Source organism: Diceros bicornis, chromosome 34, assembly GCF_020826845.1.
Source record: "Diceros bicornis minor isolate mBicDic1 chromosome 34, mDicBic1.mat.cur, whole genome shotgun sequence".
NCBI classification, from domain to species: domain Eukaryota; kingdom Metazoa; phylum Chordata; class Mammalia; order Perissodactyla; family Rhinocerotidae; genus Diceros; species Diceros bicornis.
This window is the reverse complement of record NC_080773.1, coordinates 17,332,836-17,351,549: the sequence shown is the minus strand read 5'-3', so window position 1 is coordinate 17,351,549 and position 18,714 is coordinate 17,332,836. Positions and strand designations below refer to the sequence as shown.

The 18,714-nt window shown below is 48.2% G+C and overlaps 2 protein-coding genes across 2 annotated transcripts in view; one reads left to right on the top strand and one right to left on the bottom strand.

Annotated features, from left to right (window-relative positions):
• Nucleotides 1-12,027, top strand: part of DMRTC2 (DMRT like family C2) — a 37,697-nt gene extending 25,670 nt beyond the window's left edge. Inside the window, exons 5-12 of the mRNA XM_058529467.1 lie at nucleotides 7,990-8,217; nucleotides 8,300-8,457; nucleotides 8,739-8,815; nucleotides 9,062-9,242; nucleotides 9,398-9,524; nucleotides 10,554-10,614; nucleotides 10,772-10,946; nucleotides 11,894-12,027. Coding sequence (XP_058385450.1) covers nucleotides 7,990-8,217; nucleotides 8,300-8,457; nucleotides 8,739-8,815; nucleotides 9,062-9,242; nucleotides 9,398-9,524; nucleotides 10,554-10,614; nucleotides 10,772-10,946; nucleotides 11,894-12,006 — 1,120 coding nt within the window. The 3' untranslated portion in view covers nucleotides 12,007-12,027. The remainder of the gene's footprint in view (nucleotides 1-7,989; nucleotides 8,218-8,299; nucleotides 8,458-8,738; nucleotides 8,816-9,061; nucleotides 9,243-9,397; nucleotides 9,525-10,553; nucleotides 10,615-10,771; nucleotides 10,947-11,893) is intronic.
• LYPD4 (LY6/PLAUR domain containing 4) lies at nucleotides 1,293-18,655 on the bottom strand. Its single transcript, XM_058529458.1, has 6 exons — nucleotides 18,171-18,655; nucleotides 15,971-16,062; nucleotides 2,958-3,144; nucleotides 2,620-2,763; nucleotides 1,846-2,172; nucleotides 1,293-1,575 (listed from the first exon to the last, which is right to left on the bottom strand). The coding sequence occupies exons 3-6, from the start codon at nucleotides 3,022-3,024 to the stop codon at nucleotides 1,373-1,375; spliced, it is 741 nt and encodes a 246-aa protein (XP_058385441.1). The 5' UTR covers nucleotides 3,025-3,144; nucleotides 15,971-16,062; nucleotides 18,171-18,655; the 3' UTR covers nucleotides 1,293-1,372.
• Nucleotides 18,656-18,714: the final 59 nt, after the last annotated feature.

Genomic DNA, 18,714 nt, shown 5'->3' with positions numbered 1-18,714 from the left:
CTGATCATAAGTACAGGGTGGGTGAAGTCCACCAATAAAACTCACCCACAAAACCTTCCCTCCATGACCTAACAGCCTCTTGCCACAGGCTCTCTGGTCTCCACTCAGACCTATTCCACTTACCATGACCTCCTTTGGCTTCCCAACCACCCTTCCAAAACCTGTACATAGTAATCGAGGTCTTCATGCCAGTCCCCCTTCTGAGGCTTCAGATCCCACTTGCCCAAGCTATTAACAAAGATGGGCTCTGGGGCCTCAAGTAGTTAAGCCTGTTTCTTCACCTGTAAAATGGAAATACAGAAGTGACAATATCTGTTTGATAAGGTTGTAGTAAGAATGAATGAGGTAATACACAGAAAATGCTTAAACTACAGTAAAAGTACCCTAAGTGTCTGCCTCCCCACTTCACAAGACAGTGGAGAGAATTAAACTGAGATCACACACGTAAATGGCCTAGCGCAGAGACTCTCCCTTCCCCATTCCCAACCCCTACACACACGCGCATGCACACACACACACCTACACCCCAACTTGAAAGCCTGAAGTTCCAAGGTTCATATATCTGCTGTTCCCTTATGGCCATAGAGAGGAATTACACTGTCCTCCTCTCCTAGGAGCTTGGAACCTGAACTTTGAGTGAAACTCGCCACCCCCAGCACTGCTCCTTCCCCTTTCCTCATTTGCCAACTTACACAAAGAAACAACTACTGGGCAGAAGAAAGCAGCTCAGGTCTCCAAATTTCTCAATAAAATTCCCTCAGCAGGGACAGAGATCGGCAGGGGAGGCAAGAGGGATTCTACCCTGAGCAGGCAATTTAACCTCCTAGAGCCGGTTTCTTCTTTGCAAAATAGGGAGAAAACCTGTCTCAGTGAGGTCTTGTGAGGATGAAATGAGCTCCTGTGTGTAAAATCCTAGCACAGATCCTAGCACAGTATCTGACACACACTCAGTAAGTGATGGTATTTTAAAATTACCCTGATGAGACTCAGCTCTAATTCGTAAGGCTCTTCATTTTAAAGGGAAGGAAACTGAGGCCCAGAAAAGGGGAGAGATTTGACCAGGATCTCTAAGTCAATGGCTGAACCCAGGCTAGAGCTCAGATCTCCAGAGGAGACCAGAGGAAGGGGGAGGAGAAAAAGAATATTCCAGTTCCTCCTGGTTGTTGGGCATGACACTGTCACTTTGCCAGCGACCCTCCTCCCCATTCCCCTGCTCACTTCACCAAGCACACTGCCCATTGCCTGCCCCTCCCTTCCACCCCCCTGGACATGTCTGGCCCTCCTCACACTTTCCAAGCCAAACATAAAGGCAACTCTGACTTTATTTGGTTACACGAAGGGGTCTGGGTGTTTGCCTGGTCCAGCTAGATCATCAGTTCCTGAAGGCAAGCAGGAGGCCTAAGAGGATGCCCCAAGCAGGACCCCGACTGGAGGGCTCCGCACCAGCAATCTGGGCCTTCTCCACAATGTTGAGGACCTCAGTCACACTGATGCTCCCAATCTGGTAAAAATGTGCTAAAAGTTTGGCCTGTTCACGAGCACAGCCCATGAGGAGGAAGGTGGTATTGAGAAACCCTGTAAGGAACAGAGAGAGGAGTCAGGGACACTTTCAAGACTCAAGTGCCCTGCCTCTCCTTCCAGACACCCCTCACGAGGGCACCTGCTCTCCCATCAAAGTCTCAGGCACCAGGCACCATCCTCCTTCCTCCTTGGAATTCATGTGCCTGGTCTGCACAATCCTAATCCCCTCTTCGGATCCCACCAGCCTCTCTCAGAGATGGGAAGGCACCAGATAGCACCTGGCATAGAGTAGGTATTTGAAAAAGAAAGTGTCTCTCCTCTCACCTGCCTTAAAGTTTAAGGTGGAACTGTAACACTTAGGGGCATTGGAGGGGCAAGAATCCACGGTGACAAAACTTGGGAGGCAATCCTGAGAGTGCACGCCCACACAGGTTGGGCAACTATGGGAAGAAACTGCTGCAGCCTTAAGAGTGTTGGCCTTGAGCTTTATAAAAGGATTCAAGCTGGTGAGGTTATTGCAGAGATATGTCCTGCAGACGCGGCTATAGGAGGCAATGGACAATCCAGGTGGTGAAACGAGGTAGGAGACTTGCTGGGGGTGAGATGAGGCTGGGCTGCAGCCTTTAAAGCCCACGACTCCCCTTCTGGTCCCTGAAGAGCAGATTAGAGAGATCAGTGTCGTTGGCCACACCCAGAGTCCACGCTCCCACCCTCCACCCTGCGCTTCCTGCTCGCTCTGCCCCATCACCAACTTTGCCTCTCCCCCAGTGTCTACTCACTGCAGCTTCACAGAGCTCAGATCCCTGGGTCTCCATCTGTCTCTCCTCACTCCTCTCTCCCTTGTGTCCCACCCTTTTTTTCTCTCCCAGATTGCCCCCCTCCTCCTGGGATCTACCCACCTCCATTCTACTCTCTTATCCAGCCCACACCACAACCAGCTGGGTCCTGCCCCTCTCCTGCCAGTGTCTTGACATTATTTCCAAAGACATAATGGGGTAAATATATGGAACTCAGGCCGATAGTCCCTGGGTGCTGGGAATGGAGCTGGGGGTCAGAAGAGCAAGCAAAAAGAAGTGTATCAAAGTCACTCTCCTTCACCTGTCTCGATGAGCACCAGCGTCTCCTCACAGCCCTCGGCCAGCTTACACACCATACTTCTCAACAGAAGCCATCTCCAGTTATGGAAACTAACAGCTCTGAAGAGTGAAGATGTTGCTTCATAGCACAGAAGAGCCCCAGCTCCTAAAAAGAGAATGTTCTTCCAGCCACTGCCCCTCACATTGCCTTCTCAGCCCCTGTACTGTCAACTAAGAGCTCAGCCTTCACAGATTGTGTCCCCTGAGGAACCCAGACATCCAGCTCTCCTTCCCTGAGTTACGTGAATCCCGTCCCCCAGCCTCTGGGGGTCTCACAGCATGCAGCCCCACAGCACTTACGAGGCAGAGTGGAGATGGCCACTAAGAGGCAGATCAGCTGCACAAGGCTCAAATGCTGGGGTCCCATGGTCCTGTGTCTGGGTGCTGGATGCCAGAGGTCAGTCTGGAATCAACTTCAACCTAGGTCTCAAGCTCACTTCTTGCCAGTCCCTGAATTCTCTGTCCACCTGCCTCTGGGTCACTGTTCCTGGAGCAGAAATCTGATTATCAGTTTCTGCGACATAGGCTCCCTGAGACCTTCAGGGACACAGGTCTTTCCATCTCCATAGTTTCTTCTCCAACCTCACTCAAACCCACCACATTAGCTTCTCAAATCATGACTTTCACCCTCCTGCTTAGCTCCTCCCATTGGACATGGTGCTGAGCAGAGGATTCTGCCTTATTCAAAGGATCACTTATCATACAAGCTGTTTTCCAGCCAGAGACAATGAGATCAGAACAACAAATGTGTGTGTGGAAGTTAACCGACATATTACTAAATAACCCTTGGTTTGAAAAGGAAATTAAAAAGTATTTAGAAATGAACAGTATGAACATACTACATGCACACACACACAAATGCATGTAAAATCTGATGAAAACTGTATAAGGTCAGAGGTCTAGTTAAGAGCATTGTACCAATGTCAATTTCCTGCTTATATATACTCCAGTTATATAAGATGTCCCTGTGGGGAAGATGAAAGAAAGGTTTAAGGGACTCCGTATACAATATTTGCAACTTCCTGTGAGGCAATAATCATTTCAAAATCAAAAGGTTTTTTAAAACTACACATCAAAATTTGGGACACAACTAAAGCAGTATTTAGAAGTAAATTTATACTTTAAATACATTTATCAATGTACAATAAAACAAGAAGCATTAAAAAATATGTTCATGAATTAACTCAAGAAGTTGTGTAAGGAACAACAAAGCACTCCTCCCCCAAAAAAGGACAGAAACAAAGATGATGGCAGAAATCAATAAAATAGAAAACAACAAAAAAATTATTACAAAAAACTAACACTCATTCTTTGACAAGATTAAGATCATTCTCCAGTAAATCCAATCAAGAGAAAACAGAGAGGATGCAAATAAAATACAGAATGAAAAATGGGAAATAACAGACATCAGATGTTTTAAAAATAATAAAAGTATCATTAACAATTCTACATTTATAAATTTGAAAACCCAGATGAAATGGATAAATTTCTAGAATAATATGAAATGCCAAAATTGGCATAAAAAGAGTATATGCACTGTCTTAAACCAATGAGAATGGCCAAGGATCTCTGGCAAATTGACAAGAAAAAAAGAGCAACCCCAGGAGGAAAATGGTCCAACCATAGGAAGAGGCAATTCTCAGAAGAGCAAACTAGAAAGGCTGACAAACATGTGAAGAGATGCTCAAGCTCAACAATAATCAGAGAAATGCAATTATTGAACTGTACATCTATCAGACTGGCAAAGGATCAGAAAGCTGGAAAAAGACAAGCATTGGCAGAAATGTGGGGACACGGGGACCCTTGTGCCCTGCTGCTCATAGGGTGGTTGATGGTGGCAAAGGTGGGGGTAGCGGGGTATAGGGCCTTCTTCTGGACCCTGAGGAACAGAGGAGTTGAGGGTTTGGATCAGTGTCTCAGGCCCAAAGCAGTGTTCCAGGGAGGGGTCTGGAAATACTTAGTCAAATTAGGCTTAGAAATACCCACTTCTGGTATACCCTAATACATATAACAGGGATTTCCACCTTCGTCTACAAAGCAATATATACAAGGATGCAGCACTATTGTGGTGATGGTGAGTTGAAGACAACGTTAGCGTCCCTCCCTGAGACCTAGTGAACTTGAAACACGCAGGGATGCACACCATGGAATATCATGCAGCAGTCAGAAGCAACTAATTAGATGTACACATAACTGTACATGGATGGATTGTAAAAGCATAGCGCTGATTATTTTAAATAGTAAGTAACACAATATCACTTGCATAAATTAAAACCTCATGCACATAAAATACTGCACACCTGCAAGAACATACACAAATCAAAAGATACGCATTGGCCACCTGAAATGACTCCCTAGGGGAGGGTTAGGGAACGAAAGAGGGGAATGCGGATTCCTGGAAACAACTAAAACAATGTAGGTAGTAGAAAGTTCATAGTCTTTGGACTCAAAGATAGACCAAGGTTGGACTCTTTACCCCTCCACTTACTAGCTGTACGATCTTGTGCAATTTGTTGAACTCATTTATAAAGTGGATTAATAATTCATCTCCTAGGATTACTGTTAAAATTAATAAGATTATTAATACAAAGTGCCAGGAAAATGAAAAGCTCTCCAGAAATGTTGGTTACCCTGTCTCTCTCTCTCCACTATCTAAAGGATCAAGTTCAACCTCTTTAGTAGGCATTCAAGCCCCCCACACACCCCCATCTCACCGCCCCTAGATTGGCCCCAAACAACCTTTCCAACTTTGTCTAGTACTGCTTCCCTTGCACAGCGGTCCAGCTAGAGGTCACTTCTGCCCTTTTCTGTCCAGAAGGCCGAACACTCAGGCTCCGTAACCCAGAAATCTGTGGCAAACAAAGGGGCCAAACCCTGCAGAAAACATGGGACAGAGGAAGGGGAAGTGAAGGCGGACAAAGATCACACAAAGGGGTTGGGCCAATCAAAGAAGATGGCACATACCAGCCTGGAACGCCAAACGACAGGACCTAACAATCTGAGCAGAAGCGGGGACGCAACCAGAAAAGACTGGAAAGAAAGCCTCAAGGAGAAAAGGAGGGAGTAGTGGTGGGAGGGGATGCTACCCCTACAAAAGAGAAACCATACACAGGAGGAGGAGCAAACTAATGGAATGGAAACTTGCAGGGAGACAGAGGAGGACTAGCAGAGAGAGCACAATTGGAGTGGCAGGAAAATGAGGAGTAGGGCACAAAGACACTTTCTCAGGGGAAAGAGGAGAGGATCTTAGGTGAAAGAGAGAAGAGGAGACAACAAAGAGTGGATGGATGGGGAGGGAAACCGTGAGATGGGTCTAATAGAGATACACAGAGAAGGCGACGATTACAGCATGGAGCCCGCGAATTGGGTGGAAATCTGGAGAGATGCACACAGAGGATGGAAAGGGCTGAAAAGACAGAAAAATTACAGAGGCATCTCGGGAAGCAAAGAAAGGGAGGGAGGGGGCTTGGCTATAAGGGAATGAGGCACCAGGAGAAAGGGGATCCGAAAATCAGCAGGATGGACAAGCAGAGAGAAACTCCGAGAGAACTGAAAAATCGAGGTTGGGAAAACGGGCACAGACATGGAGAAGAGACACAAGGAAAGGGGCCCAACCTGAGAAGGCGGGACTCGAGAAGAAAACAGGGAAGTCACAGAGCGGGGAACGCATAAAAGCAGAAGGATAGACCGGGAGGTGGGGCACTGGGAGAGAGGAGAAGACACCAGCGTCCACACACCGAAGAGAAGCGAGAGAGGGACGCCGAGGCTAAGAGCCCAAAAGGCCCACCTGCGCAGTACAAGCCAGGGGGCGAAACTGCGCCTGCGCAGGCGGGTCCAGGTCAACGCCCGCGGGGTGGGGCCGGGCTGGCGGGCAAGGCCAGCCTCGTCCTGGAAGTAGTACTCGACGCCCCATTGGCCACCGCCCCTGAAAGAAGAACAACTATTCAGGGGAAGGGGAGCCACAGAGCGAGGAAGAAGGAATGTGAGAGTCAACTCGACGCGCTATTGGCTGGCCTCATAGTCTCGCGCGAGAAGAAGCAGGCCAGGGGGAAGGGGCGGGCCATCAGTGCAGGATCTTGAAGTGCATTGGTCACTCGTCTCGGTGGAGGGTGGCGGCACTTGAAGCTCATTGGTCCTTGTAAGAAGGGGCGGGAAAACCGGCGTGAGCGCGACCGTTCCTCACAGCGCTCCTCAGGCAGTCCTTTCGCCTCTTCCTGACTGAGTCTGGCTTCTTTTGAGGCTGTGGTAATCGCTAGCTGACGACGGGAACACGACCCCGCCTCTCCCTGTCCCTTCTCCTCCCTCTCTCTTGCGCTGGACCGACCCCCTCCCCCCAGGTATCCCCCCCCCCCGCCTTCCCCTCGCGCTCCTCGCGCCCCTCTTCTCCCCTCCCCCACCCCGCGGGCCCCTCTGCGCTCTCCGGGCCATGCCCCCTCCCTGGCACCTTGGAGCGAGGCCGGGCCACCAGCCCAGCCTCTGAGGGGACAGCTGCTGAAAGGGGTGCACAAGAGTAACGGCCGCCTGAGGAGGAGGTGGTGCACTGCGGGGAGATGGGGCGGGTGCTGTGAGAGATCAATTGTTGGGAGTGGGCAATGGCACATGAAGCGCTGGGCCTAGCGACTGCACGGGTCCTCATCTATGTGTGGAGGGCGTATGGTTGCAAGAGAAATTCGTGCCATGAGGAGGGAGCTTTCGGCCTAGATCAAGGCCTGGCACATCTCAGCGGCTCAGTAAACATTTGCTGGGTGAAGGAAAATAATTATTGAAGATGGGACAAGGAGTCCATGAGAATAATGTAATGGGGGGCAGGGGGCAAGAGACTGTTCTGTTAAAAGGGGTGCAAGAGGGAAATTGAGTTGTAGCACATACCTGAGGATAAGAATTGAAGAGGGAGCATAAAAATATTTGTAGGAGTTGGACAAATGCGGGAGGGAAGGATGATGATTGTTGAAGATGATGCCAAGAACTGTTGGGATGGGGTGTTGGTGAAAAGGAGGGTGTAGGAATTGTTGAAGGGGGCATGAGAGTGCATGAGTATGCCTGAAACTGGGATTTGTGCAGGTGGGCAGAAGAGAACAATGTTTGGATTGAAAGAGTGCAGAAGAACAGAAAGAGGAGAGGGGTTCTTGGGAAGCAGGTGCACCTGGGAAGGAGGATGCCTGAGGAAGGCAGTGGGGTGAAGAAGAGAGAAAGGCAGGGGAGAAGCCAGGGTGAAATCTGAGCCCAGAGGTGGGCGGGATGGAGAACCATCTCAGGTGTGGCCTCCCAGAGGCAGGAGGGCTGGTCAGGAGAGGGCCACATGGCCATCCTGACCCTCCACTCCTGCCCCTAGATCCATGGAACCCAATGAAATGCCTGCTGTCCACCACTGCCCCTCAGACTCTGCCACAGCGGGTGAGACCAGAGCCCCCCAGGGCACGGAGCTTATCCCCAGGAGAGCCATCAGTCGCTCTCCAACCTGTGCACGCTGCCGCAACCACGGTGTTACTGCCCACCTCAAGGGCCACAAGCGCCTCTGCCTCTTTCAGGCTTGCGAGTGTCACAAATGTGTCCTCATCTTGTGAGTATGAGGTCCAGGGAAGGGAGGAGGATGGGCCTCATCTAAAGGGTGGCTGACTTTTGACTCTCGACCCTTCTTTCAGGGAGCGCCGAAGGGTCATGGCTGCTCAGGTGGCCTTGCGTAGGCAGCAGGAGGCACAGCTAAAGCGGCACCTGGCTCAGGGACTGATAAGGAGAGGGGAAGCCCCTCCCAAAGCTCCCAGCCATGTCAAGAAGGGAGCCACTCGACCAGGGCTCTGCCGTGAGTGTCTCTCGCCAGGGATGGGGCAGGGATTTGGGTAGAGAAAGCATAAGTAGGGAAAAGAGTCCCAGTCCTGCCACTGAATTGGTGTGTGACCTTGTGCAAGGTGTCCTACTCTCTGGGTTTCAGCCTCCTCAACTTTAGAATGTGATCAAGTATTGGGAGGAAACTGAGATCTGGAATAGAAAGGAGCCAGGGGGAGATAAGAACTCAGTTTGGAGTCGGAGTGGAATGGGGGTCAAGAGAAAGAGCTCACCAAAGCTCCCCCTGGTCCCTCACAGCTGGAAAAGAGAACGTAGTGCCCCAGGCTGAGACCCCCCATGGGGCAGTCCCACAGGCACTGACACCTCCTGGGAAGGTAAGGAGAGCCTGGGCCCTGAGGTAATGACTCATATCCTAACCCCAACCCAGATCCCTTCCTCCATGCCCTGGACTCCTGAGTCCTAGGTCCAGCCCTGACTTCTCTTCCATAGGCAAAATGAGGGGGTGGGATTTTACAGCCTTCCAAGCTCTGAATTTTGGGGATTCTACCCCTATCCTAGAACATACCCATTCCTTCCCCAGCCTTGTACCTGACTCTAACCTGTGCCCTCTGCCCTTGCAGACCTCCCAGGGACCTCTGCTGCTCAGCCGTCCCCCAAATGCCTTGCCTTTGCCCTGGACTCCAGTGCCTCCAGGCCCTAGGGCCCCTGGACACTGGCTGCCTCCAGGATTTGCCATGCCACCCCCAATGGTGTGCCGCTTGCTATGCCAAGAACCTGCTGTCCCTCTACGTCCCTTCCCTGGTAAGATGAATTCAACATTCATTCAGCAGATATTTGAATGCCAGTGTATCATTGTATCAGAAAAACAAGAAGAAGAGGATACAGGGTAGGAAGATGGACAACAGAAGCCATGACCTCTGACCCCTGTGCACTCTGCATTCTCTTATCCTCTTTAGGGTTTGACCCCAGCACCTCCCTCCGGCTGCCCAATCTTGGGCCCCTCCCAACCTGCCCAGGATCTCACCCGATACTGATGGCTCCTCTTTCTGGAGAATCCCAAGAGCCCTCTGCCCTGCCCCGCACGTGAGTAGGGAGAGAAGGGATATGTGTTTATCATGTGCCTAACCTTGTGCTGGACACCATAGTAGATAATAAAGAAGAAAAAAGGTCTCAGACTAATGGGTGAGGCAGAGGTCTCCCAGCTCTGCCATTGCCTAGCTGTGAACCTTTGTACAAGTATCTTTACCTCTCTGAGCCTGATTTTCTATCAGTAAATTGGAGACACTATTACTTACCTCTCAGGTTGTCATGAGAATTAGCAATAGTGTATGGAGTACACCTAGCACAGGCCCTGGCCTTAAACAAATAGTGGCTATTAAATCCACCTAAACAGGTAAGATGGGGTCAAATTGCCTGCTGAAATGGGGGGGTGGGGCGTGATGGTGACAGCCTCAGAGGCCTAGGAGAGAGGCTAGAGGCCATTACAGAAGGCTTCCTAAAGGTGGGCCAAGCCGCTCCTCAAGTTCCAGGGGGATTGGGGATCTACAGGGAGGGAAATCAGACTCTTATAGGGTAGGAACAGTCATCCCATTCCCTCTAGATGATTTGTCATTTTTAAAAACTGACACAGGCTGGCCCCGAGTGGTTCAAGTTCCGCGCACTCCACTTCAGCGGCCCAGGTTCACAGGTTCGGATCCCGGGCGTGGACCTACTCCACTCATCAGCCATGCTGTGGAGGCGTCCCACATACAAAATAGAGGAGATTGGCACAGATGTTATCTCAGGGTGAATCTTCCTCAGAAAAAGAAAAAACGGACACCAATGATTTCCCATAATCCTCACAGTAGTCCTGGGAGGAAGAAGCTGGCAGGGATTTTCATTTTACGGAAAACAAAGCAGACCAAGAGAGGGGAAGGGACTTGCCCAAGGCCACAGAGCCTAATGACCCAGCAGGCACTCAGATTCCCAGATCAAAATATAGCAAAATCCTAAAAAAAAACAAAAAAAAAAAAACAAAAAAAAAAAAATATAGCAAAATCCTGCCCCTCTTTCCATGCGTATATGTCTGACCATGTGTTTAATCCCCCTGGCATCTTCTCTCTTTGCTTCTAGATGCTCAACTCTGATACTCCAGCCCTGTGGCACCCTAGACCCTCTTCTGCTGCAACCACAGGTCCTGGGGAAAAAGTGGGGTCCAGGACCCCGGGAGGAAGTTGAGCGTGGGGTTAAAGAGGGGTGGGGGATAGTGAAGGAACCAGGGCCTGAGGGAGCACTTGGAGGGTAGGCAGAAGTGGGGGTTCCCAGTCTACTTCTCTTCCTTTCCTTTGTAGGCCCCCAGAGCCTCTCGCCTGGCCTGGACCTCTGCCCCCTCAGAGCGGCAGCTGCAGCAGGAGGCAGCTGAGGCTCTTGTGGGGCTGAAAGATTTGTCCCAGGCTCCCCGCCTGACCCCTTCTGTCCCCCCAAACCCTGCCTGGATCTCCCTGCTCCACCCTTGTGGCCCACCAGGTAACTTGCTCCCTGAAAGGAGAGGATGGGATAGGGATGGTTGGGAAATGGAGGTACTGGAGTAAGCAGGGACTAACTAAGGAGATCCGGGGGTCCACAGGTTGAACATTCTCGGGCCCAGGCCCCAAGCTTCTCAACCTAGCCCCTGGGGTTGCAGTTGAGAGTTGTTCAGTGGATCAGTTTTATCAGCTTTGTGCTCAAAAGCAAATGTCCAGCTCCCTGATGTCAAGGAAAGGGAGGCCCTGAGTGGGTAGGGACTTGCCCAAGGACATATAGCAAGACAGTGGCAGAGCCTGGTCTCCTGACTCCAGCCCAAGGCTCTCTCTCTGGACCCAAGCTGCCTGCTGAAGTCTGGAGAGGGGCTGAAGAGGTAACAAGAGTCTGGCCTGAAAGGAGATCTGAGATCTCCTTCAGGGAGCTTCCATTCTACTTGGGGAACCTGGATGCCTTCACAAAGCTCAGTTACAAACCTGGAGAGAACTAGAGGAATCTTGAGGAATGCAAAACACCTATAGGGACAGAGAGGGAAGGCTGAGAATTCTCCTCTCCAAAATGGTGGAGTGGGCATGGTGTGCGGGCGAGGAAACCTGCCCAGAGGAACTGCTGGAACAGGAGATGAGGCTGGAGAGGCTTCTGATCATGGAGGTCTGGCATGCCAGGCTTAGGAATCTAGACCAGCAACTGTGCGTGAAGGGGAACTAGGGAATGTCTCTGAGCTATGCAGGGACATATTCAGAGACCCTGAGCTTTAGAAAGACAAGTATGGTGGCTGTGATGGAGGGATTGGAGGAGGCAAGACTGGAGGTGGGAGAATCAGTGAGGAGGAAGTGTTTGCTATAATCCAGGTGAACAAGGATGAGGCCTGGATTGGATGGGGTAAAAAAAGGGGGTTGCTGGGAGAGGAAATGGATGTGACCTGGTCCTGCCCCCTTCCTTCCTGCCTGTAGCTCCTGCTGGAGGAAGAGGATTCCAGCCTGTTGGCGCCTCTCTCCGACCCAGCCCAGCCCCCTCCGTGGCTCTGCATATTGGGCATCTGGGGTCCATCTCCCTCCTAAGCTAGAAGCCCAGAGGTGGAGGCCTTGCTGGGGCAGGGGGCAACAGCCTGCAGGCACTGCATATTTAATATTTTACTTATGGATTTATGCATCAAATTTAATATAGTACAAACTTTGGGCTTTTTTTAAGCTTTCAGGTGCTTAGGTAGGTGTTAGCTTTTGGTTCCTTTTGTAGTGGGGGCATTTCCTTGCCCAAAGGTGGATATTCTCTTACCCCCACCCTTGGGTCCTGGGACCTTTTCAAATCCCCAACAAAGAGAGAGTTGTGCAGTTTAAGCTAACCAATATCAAAATAGGTTTTGGCATGAATTCATGTTCCAGGGTATTCATTTGACACATGATTCTGTACATACCTATGGACTCATGTCTGTCTCCATGCATGTGAAAACAGAAGAGTATTTTCATTTTGTGTCTCGGTTTGTGTGAGTAAGCAAGAAATAAACCTTTGTTGCTTTAAGCCACTGAAATTTGGGGATTGTTCGTTACTTCGGCCTAACCTAGTCTATCCTGACTGACAGAAAGGACTTGTTCAATTCACTTCTCAAAGTGAAAATCAGTTATTCAGTAACTACCACAAATGAATACAAACTTGGATTTCTTATTGTGGCCAGATAAGAAAGAGTGGTAGAGGGAGAGAGGGGGAAATTCACTGATTCAATAATTAAGTTCCTGCTCTGTGCCAGACATAGGCAGTTTCCAGCTGTCCAGAGGGCCACAAATTAAAATGCCTACAGGGCCAAGGAGATCATATAAATGAGTAAAGAAGGCCAGATGAGCCCTAGAAAACTGAGACTGTCTCCCCTACCTAAGGGAGAGCCTCCTTTTGGCCCTCGCGTGTTGCTGCCAAGCAGGAATGGGCTCAGTATTGCCACATCTGATTTTTCAAGAGAAGCTGGAAAACTATATTTTTATGTAAAATGTCTTAATTTTCAAATATGGCCTCAGTTTTATTCTTTAAATCCTATGTGGGCCAAATAAAACATGTCTTCAGGCCAGCTTTGGCCAATGGAATGCCAATTTAATGCTAATCTAACATAACGGTTTTCAAATGGGGAAACTGAGGCCAATCAGGACAGGCAGAATCAAGTTAGTCTTTATCGAGGATTTTTCCTAAACTAGGGAGGTTCATGTGTGTAAATTTTGAAAGACCTATAAAAGATTAGAGATAATTATTACCATGTATTGAGTACCCACTACATGTGATTCACATATCTCCTCACAGCAACTCTGTAAGCTATGCATGATTACTCCATTTTACAAATAAAGGAATAAGCTTAAAGAGATACAGTGACTTGCCCAAGTATTTTAAGAAAAATTTCTAGGCAAGTATTGGGGGAATTCTTTCTCTTTCCCAGGCCATAAGTCAATTAGTAGGTAATTTTAATAAAACAGAGTGAAAAATTCAGGACTCCAGGAGACAGACATGAGTTCCAAGCGTTTTTCAAAAAGTCTTTTCTTTTTCTACCCAAGATATCATTAAGTAATAATAAGATATTACCTGCATTTGTTTCTTAGTCCTCTGCTGTCGAGTCCTTCTCCTTGAACCGTTCCAAACATGTGAAGACCTGTTAAGCTATTCCAAAGATATGAAGACCTGGAGACCCCCATCCCCATCCCTACCCTTAGAAGGGGCAGACAGGAAGCTCAAGGACGTGCCTGATAACTGATTCTTTTTCCTGATGTTACCAACACCCTTCTTTTTATTCAAGATGCTTGATGGTGATGACATCCAATTACAGCTTGTTCTTTCTTGTTTGGGGCCTTGAGAACATGGGCTTCTTCTACTCCCTAACAGATTATAGAGTAACAAATCTGCAACACTTGTCAGGACTCAGCACAAGATAATCAAAGGACAAAAGTTGGCTTCACCTCTTCCTTCCTTCCCCTTGTTATAACTTAGAAATATGATTGCCCTTTAAGAGATCTGCCTAAGCCTTGCTGTGCCATGCTCTCCCAGTGACAGATGGCCAAGCCCACACAGTCATGGAGGAGGGAAGTGTTGCAGCATGCACCATGGCTAAGACCCTTCTACTCAGGGCTGACCAAAGGTCCCCAGTACACCAAGGCCACACAGCTGGGAAGAGTAAAAGAGAAAGTATATTTTGGGGTTAAAGGATGACATGAGAAAGGGGAGGAATAGAGAAATAAAGTGATGGAGACTGAGGAAAGGAGCTGGGGGCAGGCCGCTCTTTACAGGCCCTTCTCATTTCTCTACAGCCCACCTCCCCTTCTTGCCAGACCTGGCACGGCTTTTCACACCACTGGCTAGGCCTACTTCGTCTATCAGATCATTAGGGCTTCCCCACTGGTGCCTGAGGGAGAGGGGTAGAGGCTCTGCCGAGGTCAGCCTTGGGGAAAAGGGTGGATTTAAGAATTGCTCATGCTCCTACGCCACTGCCTTTTTGGGTGCAAAAGGCTTCACCTGCAGTTGTGGGGAGCCAGTGGGCTCCTGGACTCTGACCAGCCCTTGGAGATTACAGCCAGTGGACTGTGAGCACTGTTTCATATGCGACCCCCTTTCCTCCTTCCCATTGCAGAGCAAGGGAAGGTGTTGCCTGGGTCCAACAGGGTATTGAGAAAATCATCCCCCTTCTAAGCTTCCTGTGTGTACCGTCCTGATGTTCTGCAGAAATAACCAATGAGGTTCCAAATTTGAAGCACCATCCCTGCTCCTTTCTCTCCAAACAAGATTCCTCCTCAACAGCCACCCAGGTTTTACTTGAGGAGCACATTCTACCCTTTGGGAATCCAGGCTCCCTTCACTTCAGCCCTGTGTGAACCTGGTCCACTCCTGACCACACTCCTAGTCCAAAGTAGAAGTGACATCATACCACCCATCCCCATCCAGTTTCTACTCAGACCCTCATTGCCTCACCCATGTAGGCCTCATTCTGCACCCCTGTCCCATTGTATAATTGGCTCTGCAGCCCCCAACATATGTATGTTCATATAGACACAGTCCTATAACCCATGCCCTGCATAGACCCTCATGAGATCCTGAGCTCTTCCCAAAAGCAAGATTCATCCTTTTCATCTGATTTAAAATAATGTCTCTGATATGCCCCTCAAGCTGAGTTCCCTACATTCCTTAGGGGCCCTTGGCCTCTATTTCACAGGCCTGATCACCCTGAGCTGTGCCTATCTCTGTCCAGCTGTGTCTCCTCCTCCAAGAATAAATACTCTCAGGGGGCAGGGACTGCATTCAATTCCTCTCTGGGGCTTAGAATAAATGACTAAACACATTCTGTCTGATTCCTTAGGAATTTTTTTTTTCCTACAAAGTTAATGCACTCTAATGCCACCTCTCCCCTCATCAAGACATGAACAACTTCTTGTCCTCAAACCATTATTTTTTAACAGAGTTTTAGGTTCACAGCAAAACTGAGCAGAAAGCAAGAGTTCCCATAGTCCACCTGCCCCCACAGAAGCACAGCCTCCCCCACCACCAACATCCCCCACCAGAGTGGTACATTTGTTACAACTGATGAACCTACATTGACACATTATCACCCAAAGTCCATAGTTCACATTAGGCTTCATGCTTGGCATTGTACGTTCTATGGGTTTGGGCAAATATATAATGACATGTATCCACCATTATAGTATCACACAGAATAGTTTCACCACCCTAAAGTTTCTCTGTGCTCCACTTTTTCATCCTTCTTCCCCTCCTCAATACCTGGAAACCACTCATCTTTTTATTGTTTCCATAGTTTTGCTTTTTTCCAGAATGGCATACAGTTGGAATTATACCTTTTGCCTTTTCAGCTTGGCTTCTTTTGCTTAATAATATGCATCTAAGTTTCCTGCATGTCTTTTCATGGCCTGATAGCTCCTTTCTTTTTAGCACTGAATAGCATTCCATTGTCTGGATGTATCACAGTCTCGAACCATTTTTAAAGTCTCTGTTGATAGAGTTATTGAAAAAGGTTGAGCAGTCATTAGTTGTGGATTCAAATCCCAGCTTACCTGACCTTAGTCAAGTGACTTGACTCTCTAAGCCGCAGTTGCCTGGTCTGTAACCACCTCACAGAGTTGTTAAGATTATGGACCTGTAAAAACTAACACATATAGAAATTAATAGCGAGGACCCACTGCTGAGAATCCATGTTATCTAAAATCATAGACTGTCAGAAAGTTTGCTGTTTGAAATCACAGCAATAGTGAGAATGGGACATCTCACTCTTGCATAGAGGCTCTGCCTCTTTGTCACAGAGAAGCAGTCATGATTTCCAGCCCAAGGCAGAGCTTCAGAGGAGGGATTTCCGGAGATAACATTGCACGTTTATCTTAACCCTGTAATTTCCAAGGAAACAGGAGCCTGTGTCTGCTTCTCAGCCCACGCATAACATTGACTCCATTACATGGGGCCTGCTTTGCCTTGAGTCCATCAAAATTCTGCTTAAAATAAATTTTACCTAAGCTCCATCCTTTCCCAAATCCTATATTTACCCTGTCTCTTCATTTGTTTGCTGAGGCACTATGCAGTTCCTCTGGAGAGCTCTCCTTTTTTTTTTTTTTAAAGAAATATTTAGTTAATTGACTCAAGTGAATTAAGCTTAAATGATTCAGCACTGATATTAGAAGTGTACATCAGAAATGTATAAAAGGTGAATATTAATTACCCAAGTATACCTACATTTACAGTTACACCTGCATACAAACACATATTCAAACACACATATGTTGATTCTGGAGAAAAAAAATCTGAGATACTAAAACTATTCACAAGTTTTAATGTAAAATAGGTTTCAACAACATTCCACATGAACGTAAAGCCCCTAATTTAAATACATGATATTATCATGCTAGAAGCATAGTTGGTGTTATAGACTGAATCTTTGTGTCCCTTCAAAATTCATATGTTGAAACTTAATCCCCAATGTGATAGTATCTGGCTGTAGTGCCTTTGGGAGGTGAATAGGTCATGAGGTGGAGCCCTCATGAATGGGATTATTGCCCTTATAAAAGAGAGCCCCAGAGAGCTCCCTTGCCCCCTTTCCACCATGTGATAACTCAGCAAAAAGATGGCTGTCTATGAATCAGGAAGCAGGCCCTCACCAGACACCAAATTTGCTGGCGCCTTGATTTTGGACCTCCAGCCTCCAGAACTGTGAGAAATAAATTTCTGTTGTTTACATGCCATTAAGTCTATGGTATTTTGTTAGAGGGGCTCAAACCAACTAAGACAGTTGGTTTTAATTTTTTAAAACAGATATTGGCATAACATATTGGCTTATTAATAATTAACGCATTTCACATACACAGTATCTCACTGTGGAAAAAAATTAACATTCCCTCTGAAGTTTTAAACTCTGAAAGTCTTTTCAACATAAAATAGCTACACACATTTAAATGTTTCCTTTTTGCAGCAAGTTAACAATTTTATTGGACCATAGGTGTGTCCCTAGTATTGGTTGTTGGACCTTATAAGGATTAAACTAGATCATGTATGTAATACAGTCATCCATAGGTCTCTACAAGGAGTTGGTTCCAGAACCCCCCATACCAAAATCTACGATGCTCCAGTCCCTTAAATAAAATGGTGTAGTATTTGTATATAAGCTACACACATCCTCCGGTATATTTTAAAATCATCTCTAGATTACTTATAATACCTAATACAATGTAAATACTATGTAAATAGTTGCTACAGTGTATTGTTTAGGGAATAATGCCAAGAAAAAAAAGTCTGTACATGTTCAGTACAGACACGACATAGTAGGCCTTCTGATCAGAGGTTGGTTGAATCAGCGGATGCGGAACCCGCGGACACAGAGGGCCGACAGTACTACATAATGTTTACTTGTGCCTGGCAGAGAGTAGGCACACAAAAAATATTTGTTGATAGAATGAATGTGATGCATCATGTACCAGAGCAGTCACTTAAAAGGGGCAAATAATTGGGATCTCCGCGTCTCCTTTTTTTTTTTTTCTTTTTTTACGGAGAAACTGAAGCCTTGAGAAAGCAAGTGGACAGGCTAAAGCTGCACAGGTTAGTGAAGTAGATAAACCTAAGCCGGCAAGATAAGCCTAAGTGCACAGCGAACACATTCAGACACTAGGAGGCAGAGCTGAACTCAGTTCTCCGAAGGTCCCGCCTCCGCCTCTCTGTCCCTGCCCTTATCTCCTCCCCGCCTCCAGTGCCTTATTCCCACCAGAGGGTCACCTGTGCCGTGGTGAAGCAATTTCCGCCCTAACAAGGGTGGGGCTTTCGACTTCTGCTCTCGCGAGTACTGGTCGTCGAAGGACGGAAGTAGTAGCCACATTTCTTCCTCGCGCTTCCTCTGGGTTCCTTGTCACAGTTCCGCCCTTACTACCCCAACTTCCGGCCAGAAAAGCCACTTCCACCCGGAAAGGGGTTGTCCCACTGGGGGCGCCCCGCAAGGTCTTTCTTGCCCACCCAACGTCCCCATAACTTCCGCCATCATAGTCTCCTCCGCCGCTGTTCCTTCCAGCCACGATCCACGCAAACAAAGCCAGATCCCCTCAGCTCAAGACAGGAGCTCTCTCCACCTCTCCCTATTACGGTCCAGGAGAAGGAAGGGCGGGAGGAAACACGCCTCCACGCCTGTTCCCCTGGCTTTTCCCTTTGCCTTCCCGGCCCCTCACTACACACCCTCCCCTCTCGGGGAAGGCGAAGCCACATTTGCCCTGAGAAAGGCGGAGCCGTCTCTTCTAACCCCGTTCTCGCGAGCTCTCGCAACTCTCGC